A 16,472-nucleotide genomic window follows, 5' to 3' on the forward strand; every position below is an offset into this window, starting at 1 on the left:
AGGCTAATATTCACATGAAATAACCCTTGAACCACCGGCCCGCAAGACGTCCAATTAGCTCAACCCTTTTAGCCCCACCCCACATCACTATTAGCATTAGTTTTAGAATAAAATTATTATTATTATTATTTAGCATTTTTTGTCCGATTCATGAATTATCTTTCAAGCTCCTGATAATATTTTTCGCCGTACTTAACGAGAGATGACATTTAAACAAATATTGTGTTTGCTAGTTCTCGTGCATTTCATTTATTTTCAAAAGTTTATGTGTTTGTTAGAAAATTATATTGGATATGATGCGGACCGTTGAAACGGTCCATAACAAGTTGCTCGACGTGTCTGGATATTTCCAGGTATCTCGATTGTTTTTTTATTTTCTTTAATTTTCTTTGGTGTGTCTGGATTATTTTTTTTATTTTATTTTTAAAAACATTTTTTTAAAAAGTATTAAATTAAAATATTCTAAATACATATATTATATCATGTGAATATTTAAAATTTTAATCTGGAACATTATAATAGAAGAGAGAAATTTAAATTCTAAGAAAAATTTTTCGAGATATCATTATCTAAGATTAACGTTCCGACTATGCGCTTTCAGCTGTGTACCTGTATTTACCTCCCTTCATATCCGTGAGTTGAGATCGTCGATATGACGGTTCCATATTTTTTTTAATTAACCTAATCCCTAAATCTTAAAATTTTAAATCTTAAATACATATAATATATCTCATTATTATCTATAATTTTTAATTTTGAATACTATAAATTAAAAGGGAAGTCTGAGTTCAGGGAAAAAAATTTATTCACTCAAATTTATTATAATCCAATTTTTAAATGTTAAAATTTTAAATTTTAAATACATATAATATATCTAAAATAAAAAAATATCTTTGAGAGAGATTCATTTTAGACACTGGACCAATTTACACACGGACGTCTGAATAAATTTCAAGCGCTCTAAGTTCAGTCCGGACAAAATTGCAAGCTACGTTCATATTAAAATTATATATATAATATATAAAATATGGCAAAGTAAGAGAAGTTTAATGGATAAGTTTAAAAGGTTTCCAATGTAATTTCCTTGCAATATGGTACTTCAACTTTACAAATTCTTTGAAAGCAGCCTTGGAATATCTTTTTCTACTTCTCATTTCATTAGTGGAAAAGAACGTGATTAAGAAATAGTAGTCCAATCGAATTCCCTCCCTTCCTCTAGTTCGGATCCTCGTCTCCAAGATTGGTTTTTTTTTCACTCCCTCTCTCGGAGGTTTCTTGCGTGTCAGTCGTAGCGGGAGGACGCTTCCGGCAGCGGTCGGCCGTGGGGGCGTTGGAGCGGTCTTCTTTGGGTTCGGATTTATTGTTTGCGTTTCGTTGGAGAATGAGGAGCGGCTCTCGTGAGATCCTCGGCGTCCCCGCGAACTACTGTTTATGACGAGAGAGGGTTGATTTTGTCTTAGAGTTTGGGGATTGTCTGATCATTGCAGGACGAGGAACAACGCATTGCTCCTTGTTTCTTGGACGCCAGTTTCATGGCGACCACCAAAAGGGCCTACAAACTACGTATCCTTTGTCCTCCTCGTATCTTTTGATTTGTTTTGGAACTAGGGTTTTTTTTCCCTCCCTCTTTCTTTTTAACCTTGTGGGCTTCAATACGAAATGCGAAACTATTTATTTATTTTTTAAATTTTGTTTGATGAGAAAGAAGAATATTTTGGGTAACGCATATGGACCAATCTTTCTTTTTTTGGTCTGCGTAACTTGATATGTTTTTGTCCCATGGGAAAAACGCGACTTTGATATCTTACCATGCCTGTAATTTGAAAGTGGGATTTGCAAAAACTTAACGATTAAATCTAGAGGAGTTTGTCGCTCATTCTTCCAATGTGAATTGCCTAAAGATTGGGAGGAAAACTTCAAGGGTTCTTGTGACGGGAGGGGAGGACCACAAGGTCAATGTTTGGGCTATTGGAAAGCCCAATGCCATTTTGGTGTGCATCTCTTTTGCCCGTCGTATATTTATATTACATATTACATTTTTTTTTAAAAACTTTTGATTGATGCATATATAACTGCTTCGCACCTATTAAATGCTTTGTAGAGCCTAAGTGGTCATATGAGTGCAGTTGAATCGGTAAATTTTGATTCATCCGAGGTATTGGTCGCTGCTGGTGCAACTAGCGGGTCAATAAAATTATGGAATTTGGAAGAAGCAAAGAGTAAAGCACTTATTATATCTACAGTCTAAACCATCACATAATGAATAAAAAGCTACTTGTCATCTTTGGTTCTTTTGTTTTACTCTATGCAGTTGTTCGCACTCTAACGGGTCATAGGTCAAACTGTATAGCAGTTGATTTTCATCCCTTTGGCGAATTCTTTGCTTCTGGGTCACTAGATACAAATCTGAAAATATGGGATATCAGAAGAAAGGGATGCATCCATACCTACAAGGGCCATACAAGGGGGGTTAATGCTGTTAAGTTCACCCCTGATGGCCGATGGGTAGTTTCAGGCGGGGAAGACAATATTATAAAGGTTTGCCTCCATCTCTTGTTTGTGTTTTATTGTTCTTATATGATTAGGGATTGTTAATTTAAACTTCTTTCTTTGCTCTTGATTTACTGGAGAAGTTTTGCCTTTTTTAAACACGTTATTTTACCTGTTTAGCTATGCATAGCCCTAGTAAGTCAATCTAATATGCCTTTTTTATATTTTGTCAACAGCTATGGGATCTTACTGCTGGAAAACTTTTACATGAATTTAAGATCCATGAGGGTCAAATTCAGTGTATTGATTTCCATCCGCATGAGTTTCTTCTGGCATCAGGTTAGTGTCAATGTTAATTATGTTGCTGAGTTTACTTAAAGGGGAGGGAATAGGAGAGAAAATAATTTAATAGAGGATTAAACTTACTTTCTCTCACCTTTCATCTCATTTAGGTGAAACTAAAGTTGAGGAATTGGAGAAAATGAAATTCCTCACTCTTTGCATCTTCCAAGTAAATAGAAGTAATTTAAATAAATTGATAAACACACTAGTACTAAGGACTGGGCATAATATAATATCTAAATGATTTTGACATGTTGGAAGTTTGTTTCTCGGAAATTGTCATTCTAGGAATTAGAATGTTGCTATGTGCTTCGAGACTCGTTTTATATAAAGACTTGTTAGCTTAGTCATGTTGTGCATATCATATTTTCTTATTGAATGAGACATATGTCTATCTTCTTAGAATCTTTAATTTTTTACTATACTTTTATTTGGCACATCTTTTTGTTCCATGTTACTATGTTAAGTGGGACTTGTTTGATGATGCTTCTGTGTATCTGGTTGCTTTGAGTTCATCTGGATTCAGAAAGCAACAATGTGAGAGATGATCTATTGAGATAGACTGTGAATTAAGCATCACCAATAGGATAAGAATAGGTTGGTTAATGTGCAAATAGGTCTTTGTTCTGGGCAAGCAATAGTAGATGAAGGGGTTCTGTGGTTGGCTAGTCTTTCTTTCATGACAGGAGTAGGTAGAATTCATTTTCACAGATGTAGCTGCTTGACACAGTTTGCTGGACATGCAAATCTCTCAAACTCTCAACTTTACTGTTGAAACATTGCTGTGTTGTTAACAAGACACTCCTAGAAGAGAAGCATATATTCATATAGGGTGATTTTCTTCTAAGTAATGGTGTTCATGCGGATTCTCATTCAAAATCACAAGCTTAAATTTGATTTCTGAAAAAAAAGGATCTTTGGGAACTAATTTTTACAGATGCTAACTTTCAAAGATGAAAAAGTATTCAACATAACATGTTGACAAATATGCAGCATTCTTTTTTAGATGCACATGAATGGAAAAGATAATTAAAATTCTAATAAGTTAACATTCCCTATTGTTCTGCAAACAGTTTTGAATGATGGGAACTCATATTGCTGAGTAGTTACTATTATTGATGATCTCAGTATTATTTATCTATAAAGAATATTTCAAAGAAAAAGTTCAAGCATTGGCGTCACTGTTGATAGTTTGAAGTATATTATGCCAAAACAAAGAAAAAAGAAAAACAAGGGAATTTTGACTTGTGTTAGTAGAGGCCGAATTTTTCTCACCCAATCTAGATACTGACACGTTCAATATCCAGTGTCTAACATTTCTATTTGGAGAGTTTGGATATGCCAAATCTTGATTGTTTGGTCCTTGATATATTTTGATGTCTTTTATGGGGTTATGCCCATTGGACACGGGGTGTTTTAGCTAGTAGGTCGGTGATATCTTGCAAAACTGTAGAAGCATTCCAACACTTGTTTAAGTTACTACAGCAAAGTGTCAGTCATGTAGTTGAATATGCTTTTTATTCAATAGAAAGCCTGCTCTTCAGTGGTTCTATATGGAAATATACAAAATTGATTTGCATACAAGTACAGGTAGAATATTTTTTTCATATGCATAGAGTAGCTTGCTAGGATGTCTTTTGCTCATGCATGCCTTGAATAAAATATAATTTGATCTTATTTTTTGGTGCAGATGTTATCATGAACTAACATTGATTAATGATTTCCAGGTTCAGCTGATAAGACTGTCAAATTCTGGGATATTGAGACATTTGAGTTTATAGGGTCTTCTGGACCTGAGGTTTTGCCTACATATTGAAATTCCTTTGTTCATTTATATCTTCCCGTCTCCAATATTTGGTGTTGAACTCTTAAATAACATGTTAAATTGTTTCTCTTTAGTAGGCTACTTGTGTACATTTAATATATGGGTTTAGTGGTTCTTGTCAATAGTAGGAAGCATGCATTCATTTTTGTGGGAGTAGTGTCGATTTGGTTTGAAAAATCATCCAACTTTGTCTTTCATTGTTTTACTGTTTGCTTGAACTTTCTTTGAATAAGGTGAGATTTACCTCCTTCACATTAGCTAGAACAAGAAATTGCCATATGCTCAAGGACAATAGATTTCCTTGATGCATGGGAAGAGTCGGAAGAGTCGACTAAATTAGCTTGAACATCCCCTTGAAGAGCTGAAAGTGCACACATGCACTGTTAGTCTAGCTAAAACAGGGACTTGACATCTGCCCATCTGTGAAAAGAGCACAGGATGCCATTGATCATGGGCCGAATCCAAGAGTTGCCAACTAAGTTTAAGCTGGACCACCTCTTTGAAGATCTCAATTCTGAAACTAGGTAGTTTTGGTTTCTTCCATGCCTTTATAATGGTGCAATTAAAAAATTGAAGATTAAAAATCTCCTTTTAAATTTTAGGGTTTAAAATTTTACATGTTTTTTAATGAGCTGTGATACTCATCTAGAATTTTCATCTAGAAAATTCATCTAGATAGACACATAAAGATGGGACCCACCATTTCACTTTTTGTGGGCCCCATCATTTATGTGTCTATCTAGATGAATTTTCTAGATGAAAATTCTAGATGAATATCATTTCTCTTTTTTAATTTCTATGAGTTAAAAGTTTTTTCTTATACTTTTTAAGGATAACTCAGGCCTTCTAAAAGTTGGTTGTAGTTTTTAGAGATGAGATAAGTTTTTTTAGACTACTTAATCTTATTTTGAGTGTGCAAAAGATGTTAGCATGCCAAGTATAGTGTAATAATATTGTTCCTTTATGGTGAGTTGCTTAAGATTTTTATAACACAATTTTCATGCTACATCAATTGATATCAAAGCTTAAATTCCTATTTGGTTAGTGAATGAATTGCATCCTTATTGGATATGAGTTATGTTTCTAAATAACACATCACATCCACATCCACATCCGCTCCTTTTGTACATCTCTAATCTTCAATCTTTAATCTTAAAAAATGTGGAATCGCCACATTAATAGCCCCCTACAACGGCCCCATGTCTTATGAAGGGAGGTTCAACAGGAGCACAGGCGGCTAGTGCATGGCGGGGTTTCAGGCGGTGAAACCTTGGGATCTACCCCGGTTCGATTCAAACAGAATACCATGCGCTTATCATCTGTGCCAAGCCCTGGGAGCTTCAATCTCTAATCTTAGCTTTAGTGCAAGTTGACAATCCTTGTCATTGATTGACTCCTATGAGTTCACAACTATACTACTTCAATGATGAGCATGGCTTGTAGCCCACCATCTACCTTCACTCGTGTGCTCTGCCCCTTGGAACTGACAAAGACATATTCACTGGTTGGCCTCCTAGCGCTGCCACTAAGGTGATGCTTGTCGACCACCCCCTCTTATCTTGGCTCTGCGTTCCACATCCATTTCCCTCGGTGAGAATACCATAAAAACCTCTCCCTTCATCTCTTCGTCCTTACACACATATTGCTAATATTGCAATCATCCACAACTACACGGATACCCCTTTTAACACTAGATCTCTATTAAAAGCTTGCTCAGTGTCCTCCTTGAGCTTTGTCATCAACTGCTACTTCTCCAATATTTCCACATCACCATCGATTGTTAGGAACCACATAATTGATGTCCTGATTATCATTGATCCTTCGCTATGGGATTGGATGAACCTAGTGCTAATTTGTTGTTGCAGGAAAGCAACATTCGAGTAGTAAGGGCTTAGTCTTGAGATCAAGAACATTATTTTTGTGTTCCTAGACCTCTTCCTACTGAGAGCCAAATTCAGATTCTAAAATTTCATTGGATTCTAATTAATTTGGACTCAATTCATATTTTTTTCAAAAAATAACTGTATTTTTTTTTAAAAGGAGAAAAATTTAAATTGTAGGCCTTTTGTTGGATGTGCTAAGAGACATTTTATCTGTCCCGGGGGCAGGGTGTCATGGTTAGACCCTTCAGTGATAGATCAGTGATCTAGAGTTTGAGACTCAACTACATATTATTGGGAATTTTTCTTCTTAATGGGTAGCGGACTTGAGAATGTGGGTCTCTATATTTATTTCTCTGATTTACCCTGGCGGCCGGTGGGAAACTTCCGTGGAGCCGTCTCAGGTTCGACGTTACCTGGCCTGGTTAATCATTTTTGCCCCCGAGGGCAGGGTGCTAGGGTTAGGACCTCCGATGAGTTCGAGACTCAGTTGCGGTATATTATTGGGAATATTTCTTCTTAATGGGTTGTGAACCTGAGAATGCTAGCTGTCAGGATGAGCTTCCATATGCACTTCCCCGATTTACCTTGGCGGCCAATGGAAAACTTCCGTGGGGTCGAGCCCATCGCCTCAGGTTCGATGTTACTTGATCTGCTTAATCATTTTTTTTTATAGGACATTTTATTTAAGGCAAACCACAAAGTATCTAACTTAGACCTGGTATATGGTCATTGCAAAGAGAAATTTATAAGAATTTTTCCATAAAGTCATTACAATATTTCAAAGGAGCCACCATCTTATCCCAACTTCAACATTGGAGAAGGCTTGTATAATTGTTTTACTATTTAGAAATTACTTTTATTTATTTAGTTAATAGTTTAAATTTATTGTATTTAATTAATTTCTTTCATTGGACTTTTTAAATATTTGTATTCTTTAAATTTAAAAAAAAATACCATCATGCACTATTTTTTTGCACTAGTTTAACCAATATCTATTAAAAATGATATAGGTAGTTTAGCTTAATTATTATCCATAAAAAACAACTGTGCACACAATTCCTTTATCTGCATCATAATTAGATGTACACATTGTTATCCATCTGTTTTTTTACATTACATTTAATTTATCACACTACTTTATTTTTTGTAAGCATCATTACTTTTTGATATGCATATTCAACATGATAAGAGGAAATGCGACTACCCTGAATACATAAGGTAGATTTTAGGAGTGGACCTTATAAAATTACATGTAGGATGAGTTTAAATTCATGGAAATAAAATGTACCATATGAATAGTTTTAATGAAGATTACCCTTTTTACACAGCTTTATAAATAATAAGAACCATTGTGGACAATCACATTAAGTCTTTTTTCTTAAAAATAATAATCACATACCTAATATAATGGCAAAGATATCGAACATAATATATTTCTTTGTTAGGTAATTGAAATAGAAAAGATTACTTTGATTATCTGGCATGACATGACAGATGAGCATAATTTACCAAATATAAAATGATTGGATGCAGTAGTTCTTTTATGTGCATCCTAATTAGACTTTATTGCCAATTCATTATTTTTTTTTGTAAGGATAATGAGTTGTTGATATGCTCATGATGAGAGAAAACACTATTACTACTATTAATTATATAAGAGATTTTAGAAATTAGGATAACAAAAACTTCACTCACATGAAGATGAGCTTAAATTCATGGAAACTAAAGGAGACGAATAATTTGAATGGACATCCTTTGTGCATATATAACTCTATAAATAATAGGAATGATATCTAGTGAAATATTAAGGAAAAATAATAAAAATGATGGTCAATATAGGCCTAGACATATTAGAGAAGAAGTTTCTTTGTTTGGAATTTCTTGATTAATTGAAATTGTTTGATAGAGCTTTATCGAACCATCATGATTTGCCAAATATAAATTTATTGGAGTTGCTAAAATTTTTTAACAAAGTATGTAGGCTAATTTGGATTAACATGGAAAATCACCTATTAAACATCTGCTTTAAATAAAAAGGTAAACTTAAAGAAAAATATGTGCTAAAAGGACTTGATAAGGAACTACTAAAGCTTATAAGGCTAAAACAATTATAGTTAAGTATAGAAGAATATTGATCATAATTTGAAAATTTATGTAGTTGTATAATATAAAAAGGAATTCAGATTGGCCTTTTCGTTTTGTAATGGACTTATGCCATAAATAAAAAGAATCTAGGTTGACCTTCTAATTAAATAATGGACTTGGACCATAAAAATTGACTTAGAGTAGAAATTTAAAGGGAGTGCAATTTATTTTCATTTACCTTATTAGAGATGTCAATTATAAAGCCAAAGGGACAATCTTGAGCATAAGAAAACTTTAGAGAATGATTACTATTCTATAGCTAGAACTTTGTAATTAAAAAAATAGCCTTAAGTTGAAAGGGAATTAGATATCGAAAGGTAACACTTATATTGAAATTAACACTTGGAGCTCCCACCTTAGCTAAAATTCATCAACCTATATGATCTTGTCCGAAAATCGTGAAGAAGGCTAGCTGGGGATGTGGCTCCTCGGTTGACCGCATGAAGATTCCGCTCCGCTCTGCAATACAGGAAACGTCAGTGCCGGGCCAAGGGGTCCTTGGCGTTGGTCCTCCGATGCTTAAGTTAGTCATCGGAATAGTAGAAAATGGAGCAATGTAGCAATAATGAAAGCACAAGTGTGAATAGTGAATAACACGTACCTCTGCCGGTGCATGAACCTCCCTTTATATAGTGCCCCAATGGGCGACGTGCATGCTCCTCAAGGCACGGGCATGCTTTCCCAACTGTCCTATGAAAGGGCATGTCAGAAAAGTGTCTCTGACATCATACCTTAATAAGGCATGCGAATCCCGATTAGACAGTTAGAAGCTTTCGTCGTACAATTCGTCTATTGACCATGCCTTGTTGTTAGCAACATTATCTCCTAAAGGGATATTAAGAGATACAGGAATGGTTCCACTGTTCGATCGAGTGGGGTAGCCGCTCGACAGCGACTCCTCTCGGTTGACCTCTACCGCTTTTCCCCGTAGTGACTTAGTTCAGTAGATTGTTTCCGCTCTGGTCACCTTAATGTTTCTTCGATCCGTAATGAGCATCTGATGTTTTTGCCGTAGTGCTTCTGGTCGGACGAACGTTCTGCTCAAACAAGCCATGGCTGATCGGACACTTCATGCCCGATTGGTAGTTGACGTCGATTTCCACTCGACCATCTTTGGTGGAACCGTTGACCACTGCTGACCACCGTTGACTATCTTGACTTTGACTTCCACGTCGGCTGATGTCTCCGCCTTTGACCCACGATTGGTGGGCTCCCTTTATCGCCACATCAAGTCTAGTCAAAGAAGGCTATAAGTTCGACTGACTGGACAAGTAGTGTCGGTCATTCCCCTGATCGGGCATTCTTTGTTTCCGAGCTTTCAATCGGCTCATATCATCTTTATAGTCGCCGTTCTGCTTTATCTTACTGACTTGAGCTTAGAGCCGCAACTCGGATATGGTGAACATTGAAGCCGATTTAAAGTCGTCGCTCGGCTAATTAATTTCACACCTGAGTTTAGAGCCGTTGCTCGGCTATCATTTATATTCCTAGGTTTAGAGCCGCCGCTCGGCTATCATTATATACACCTGGGTTTAGAGCCGCTGCTCGGCTATCATTTACATTCCTAGGTTTAGAGTCGTCGCTCAGCTATCCTTTATACACCTGAGTTTAAAGCTGCCGCTCGGCTATCCTTTACACACCTAAGTTTAAAGTCGCCGCTCGGCTATACTTTACATACCTGAGTTTAAAGCTATCGCTCGACTATTAATTAGTTAGAGATATGTGCCGGTTGGGATGGTTGGCGGCGACGCTTAACAATTTTTCCATTTCTCTTCGTTTCCGTGGATGCACGCCTTTTATTGGTTGCTGACGCCCTCCCGATTTCTGGAAGACTGTGCAAATCTCTGGTCATTATGGCTGAGCGCTGCCCATTTTAATTAAGCCCCATTAATGCTTCCCTATCGCCAGTCGCCACGTGTCTCGATCTCTGCCGCTGCACGCTTGATGTGACAGACGGATATCCGCGACTGATGTGACAAGCGTCGCTTTGAATTCAACTGTCAGATCTCGGCCTTGTTTTGTGTAACCCTTCATCGGACAACCCAGAGCAACCTTCCCCTAGGTTTATAAGCCCTTCTTCACCGTCGTACTTCTCTTGCACCGCATCTCCTCTCCATCGCACAAGCTCTTCGTCGTCCTCCTTCTTCCTCGTTTTTCGCCATCGATATTCCGCAGTAAGCTCTTTCTCCCCCCTCCGTTTGCTCCTTGATTTTCGTCGACATTCTGTTTTTATTTCTTGCTTTTCTCCATGGCCGCCACTTCTCCTCCTCCGCCGGTCATCGGACTGTAGTATACATCCACCGAGTCCGACTTTAATGGCGACGAAATATTGCAAATGTAAATATCCTACCACATTCCCGATGACCATCAGATAATCATCCTCACTGCACATGATCGACCATATATGTCGCCGGACGACTACCTTACTTTTTTTAAGGACCAGTTTTTGGTCGATTTGCGCTTCTCGATCCACCCCTTCTTCTGTTTGTACCTTAGTTAGTGCCTAACTCCTTTAGGCTCCTATGTGGGGTAGTAATCTTATTCCGCCTATACGGCATCCCGCTCGCCCCTCGTTTTTTTCATTATTTTTATTACCCGAAACTTTCCGAGGTGGGGACTTTTTGTTACAGGCCCGAGTGGGCTCTGTGTTCTTTGATAAGATATCTTCTTTTAACAAACACTTGAAGGAGCATTACTTTTTTTTGTTCGCCTTCCCAAGCGGCCATTATTCCAGACCGGCTGGCAGATGGAGCTGATGAGACCTCCCGCTCTGCGCAAGTATCGCTAGGAGCCGACCTACCTAGAGGCGGTCGCTCATCTAGCCGATCAGAAATATCATATACACAAGCTACTACATGAAGGCGTTCTATACGTTTTTGGATTGAGTCCCCATCTCTCAAGGCTGCTTGGCTCACTAGGTAAACTGTTTCTTCCTCTGTCGCCTTAAAATCTAACTGATTTTACTTTTGTTTTTTACAGCCGAAGTCATGTTGAAGTCCCTACTCAACGGCAAGAGCAAACTCTCTACCACTGAGATCAACGCTCGTGGCGTCGTCGAGCTAGAAAATCATGGGCTCGCACCGATCGGCAGCTCAGCGGATCGGACTGATGAGACGAGCCGAGCGGCTGGAAGTAGTGCGGTCGCCAATACTGGTGAGCTTCCATCTATGCAACCCACCATGGTCCCGGTGGCCGTGCCTCCTGAGTCGCAACCGACAGACTCGGTAGGTTCAGGCAAATCGCTACTTTAGAGACTGAGGAAAAGGCTCCGCTCAGAGGGGACCTCCTGCTCGGGCACCTCGACACCTGCGCCGATGGAAGTGCCTACTTCTCGGTCTTCGTCTGAGCAGGGCGAGAGCTTGTCTTTCGCCGTTCCCGAGAGGACGACCGTCTTACCAACGCCCTCATCATCCGATCGGACCCCATCAATTTTGGAACTGCCGACCGACCCCATTTTGGCATATCCGGTATCCTTCTTTCCACCACCTGCAAGTCTGGAGACCCTAGTTTCCACCATCCGTCCCTCGAAGTCCAACTCGTAGGGCCAGGCAACTTCAGAGCCCCACGATCCGGTTGACCAACGACACATCTCCGCTTTGATCCGCCTGCCCACTAACACTTGGCATTCCCCTGATGATGACATGCCCCGAGCGCTTGAGCACACGATCCACATTCAGGGTCCCTTGGCTTAAACTTGGTCGGACACCCAACGCAGGGCATTGCCGATTAAGAAGCTGAGCTGAAGTCTTTGCAGGCTGAGCTGGAGGCGTCCAAGGTCCAACTGGCCAAGTATAAGGAGGATGAGCCTGCTCGAGTTGAGGACTTTTGGGCCAAATACCTCCGCTCGGAGGGCTTCAACCAGCTCTTCTCCGATTGGATTCTGTCGCTATTTGATTTGGGCATAGCGGGCACCGTTCAACAGCTGAAGGACGGCGACCACTTATCTGCCGACATTTCCGTTGAATCCGTTTGAAAGGATGAGCTCGTGGCTTCACTCCTTGAGGAAGCTGTTGCAGATTTGGAGTAGCTTTTCTCCTATTTTTTGTCAGCTTTTCGCCCTCCTTTTGAGTTTTTGTAAAAATTTTGGAGTACGAGTCAATGTTCTTTCGTTCGGTTGGTAGGGTATGTTGCACTAATTGCTTAAGTTTGTCCAAGTCATTTTCCTCCCACTTGACTGTGTATAGAGTTTCCTTCCCGAGGTTTTCTGAGTACGATTCATTATGTCTTTGCTTGGGCGATTTATCGTGCTTTATTTAACACTGTTAACTCGTGCTATATTTCGAAACTCCCAAGCAGCGGCTGAACGACACATCGCTATAGAAGATAAGCATTGGCGCTCGGCTCGATCGGGTCAGGCGTCTTCTAATTCGGACGTTTTCATGCGAAGATCCCTCTTTCGCCCTCCTATGTTACACCCAATCGGATTGTGAGCATCCAATATTTGTGTTTTTATGACGTTCAATAGGTTTTATAGCCGTCGCTTGACTGTTATGGTGCCAACCCCCGAGTTTTAGCCGCCGCTCAGCTGGTGCATTCGTCGACTCATGGGTTTATAGTCGTCGCTCGACTGTTGATTCGTAGACTCAAGGATTTATAATCGCCTGTTGATTTGTAGACTCAAGGGTTTATAGTTGTCACTCGAGTGTTGTTGGCGTAGACTCTCGGGTTTATAACCACCGCTCGATTGTTATTTTTGTGACTCAAGGGTTTATAGTCGCCGTTTGACTGTTGTTGGTCTAGACTCTCGAGTGTATAACCGCCGCTCGACTGTTGATTTTGTCGACTCAAGGGTTTATAGTCATCGGTTGACTGTAAATTGCATACACTCTCGGATTTATAGCCACCACTCGGTTGTTGATTTTGTCGACTTAAGGGTTTATAGTCACCACTCGACTTTTGACCCAGGGTTTATAGTTCCCGCTCGATTGTTGATTCATCGACTCACAAGTTTATAGCTGCCACTCAACTTTTGACCTCGGGTTTATAGTCACCGCTCGACTGTTAATTGCGTAGACTCCCGGGTTTATAACCGCCGCTCGACTATTGATTTCGTCGACTTAATGGTTTATAGTCGCCGCTTAACTGTTGATTGTATGGACTCCCCCGGTTTATAGCCCGCCGCTTGACTGTTGATTTCGTCGACTCAAGGGTTTATAGTCGTCGCTCGATTGTTGATTGCGTAGACTCTCATGTTTATAGCCGCTTCTCGGCTGTTGATTTCGTTGACTCAAGGGATTATAGTCGCCGCTGGGAAGTCTTTAAAGTTGTGGATTGATCCGATCAACAGTCGCTTGAACCACCGTTGTGCTGATCAAGAAAGGGTGGTTAGAAAGACCCGACATTTTACTCCATCGGTGTATTGATGGAGCATGGCTGTGTTGTCGAATGTGATCAGATCAGTCGTTCCATCGTATTGCTTGATCGTCAATGGGGTATAATGTCGCGGTAGTGGGTTGTCCTGGATCCCCTGAGAACTGCTGGTTGATCCATTCGGGTGAATCATCGTTTCTTAGTGCTTTTCCTTTCCACGCATCCCGGACGGACGCGTCGTCTGAAGAGGATCCTGGCTCCCTGTTCGCTCGGCCTTGTTCCTCCGATGGAGTCTAGAACAACGCCTGATGAAAGGGGATCGACGCATTCGGCGCATCCTCGTACGTGCCGGTTGATTTCTTATTCTTCCCCCAAAGTCGGATATGTTCTCCGCTTGATCTTTATATCTAGCTTGCTATCCCGCTGCTGACGTCGCGAGTTTATTTACGTGTTGCTCGGCCGTCGCCCGTTGTTACTGCTCCAGCAATTTGGCCGCTCGACTTGTATCAGTATATCCAATTCCTCCTGCGTCAGTGTCACCATCGTGAGTTGTCCAGTGTCCTCTATCTCCACGTTTTGAATACAGGCTACGTTCCCACACGATGCCAATATGATCCTGTCCAAAAATCGTGAAGAAGGCTAATTGGGGATGTGGCTCCTTGGTTGACCGCGTGAAGACTCTGCCCCACTCTACAACTCAGGAAACGTCAATGTCGAGCTAGGTTCCCGGCGTTGGCCCTCCGATGCTCAAGTCAATCACCAGAATAGTAGAAAACGAAGCAACGTAGCAACAGTGAAAGCACAAACGTGAATAGTGAATAGCACATACCTCTGCCGGTACATGGACGCCCTTTATATAATGGCCTAGTGAGCGACGTGCATGCTCCTCAAGGTGCGGGCACGCTTTCCCAACCGTCCTATGAAAAGACGTGTCAGAAAAGTATCTTTGACACCATACCTTAACAAGACATGCAAATCCCCGATGAGATAGTAGAAGCTTCAGTCATATGATTTGCCTATTGACCATGTCCTGTTGTCAACGGCATTACCTCCCAAAGAGATATTAAGAGATACGGGAATGACCCCACTTTTCGATAGCCGCTCGGTCGGGACTCCTCCGCTCGGTCGACCTCTGCTGCTTTTCCCTGCAGTGACTTGGTTCAATAGATTGTTTCCGCCCAATCAAACAAGCGCTCCGCTCACCTTAACATTCCTCCGATCCGTAATGAGCATCTGATGTTCTTGTCGTATTGCTCTTGGCCGGACGAGCGTTCTGCTCAGACAAGCCACATGGTCGACAGTTAGCGTCGATTTCTGCTCGACCATCTTTGGTAGGATTGTTGACCACCACTGACTACCGTTGACCATCTTGACTTTCACTTCCATGTCGGGTGCTGTCTCCGCCTTTGACCTACGCTTGGTGGGCCCCCTTTATCGCCACATCACTATAATTGAACTACAAGATTTAACCTAAAAAAAATTCTTCAATTAATTTAACCAAAAAATTCTTGAATTAATTTAACATAAAAGATTCTCCCATTGATTTGACCATAAAAGACTTTGCTGATGACTTGATTATAGAAGATACTTTTTGACTTAAAGGTCCTCAACTGACACCTTAAGTGAGCCTTTTGATGTTGTAATTTTAGAACTTCTTGTTAATTTGTCTCCTTCAAAGGGCATTCAACATACTGCTAATTAGAATAAATTCTCATAAATTGCAATACTGTCATACATCCTGAAAGACAAAACGAGGAAATGTAGCAAAACAAGAATAATGAAACAAGAATGCATAGCATCAATTTAAATTTGAAAAATCAATTAAAACTTGAATTGAGTGTGAGAGCTGTACAAGTGTATGGGTGAACTTAAAGGTTATTATAACAATGGTTATAATACATGGATTAGCAAACTGAGAGCTATTTGCCTACTTTTATCCTCTAAACTGAGAGCTTTACTTATACTGTATGTATTTAATACATGGATTAGCAAAGAAATTGTATAAAATAACAATGGTTATTATAAAGTAACTAACTAGATGATAGATTGCTCTCTTTCATGCATAAACTTAAATTTGGCTTATAGTTGCGTCCTAGAAGCACTCATTACACCATAAATGAGGAAATTTAATTTTAGTACTTATCTAATTTACCAAGTTATGTAAATTTTAGCTTAGATTTTAAACTAGAGAGTAAGTTAAACTAGTGAGAGATATTTGAGCCTTTATCATTGCATCTTCATTTTGTCATAGAAGAGCCACCAAGTAGGTATTTAGTTCTAGATCACTCATACTATTTTATTACTCATTGGAAAAGGCCAACAATAACAACAACTAATCATTTATCCCATCGAGTGAATTCTCATTATATCATCATATATATTTAAATGATTCTATCATTGCTAACTAAGTCTTTTTTGGTTTCTCTTCCTCGATGAAGGTGCATATTTGTCTCACCTCGCTCAATTGACATTTATTG

The 16,472-nt window shown here is 39.5% G+C and overlaps 1 protein-coding gene across 3 annotated transcripts in view; it reads left to right on the forward strand.

Annotated features, from left to right (window-relative positions):
• The first annotated feature begins 1,179 nt into the window (after nt 1-1,179).
• The window catches only part of LOC122027115 (katanin p80 WD40 repeat-containing subunit B1 homolog KTN80.4-like), a 30,008-nt gene continuing 14,715 nt past the window's right edge, over nt 1,180-16,472 (forward strand). For 2 of the 3 annotated variants that reach the window (XM_042585968.1, XM_042585967.1), the window contains exons 1-6: nt 1,180-1,563; nt 1,861-1,991; nt 2,102-2,219; nt 2,312-2,538; nt 2,727-2,829; nt 4,560-4,630. In XM_042585968.1, coding sequence (XP_042441902.1) covers nt 1,533-1,563; nt 1,861-1,991; nt 2,102-2,219; nt 2,312-2,538; nt 2,727-2,829; nt 4,560-4,630 — 681 coding nt within the window. In that variant the 5' untranslated portion in view covers nt 1,180-1,532. The remainder of the gene's footprint in view (nt 1,564-1,860; nt 1,992-2,101; nt 2,220-2,311; nt 2,539-2,726; nt 2,830-4,559; nt 4,631-16,472) is intronic. The other variant, XM_042585966.1, reaches the window with a different exon arrangement.

Source organism: Zingiber officinale, chromosome 10A (genome assembly GCF_018446385.1).
Source record: "Zingiber officinale cultivar Zhangliang chromosome 10A, Zo_v1.1, whole genome shotgun sequence".
In the NCBI taxonomy this organism is placed as follows: domain Eukaryota; kingdom Viridiplantae; phylum Streptophyta; class Magnoliopsida; order Zingiberales; family Zingiberaceae; genus Zingiber; species Zingiber officinale.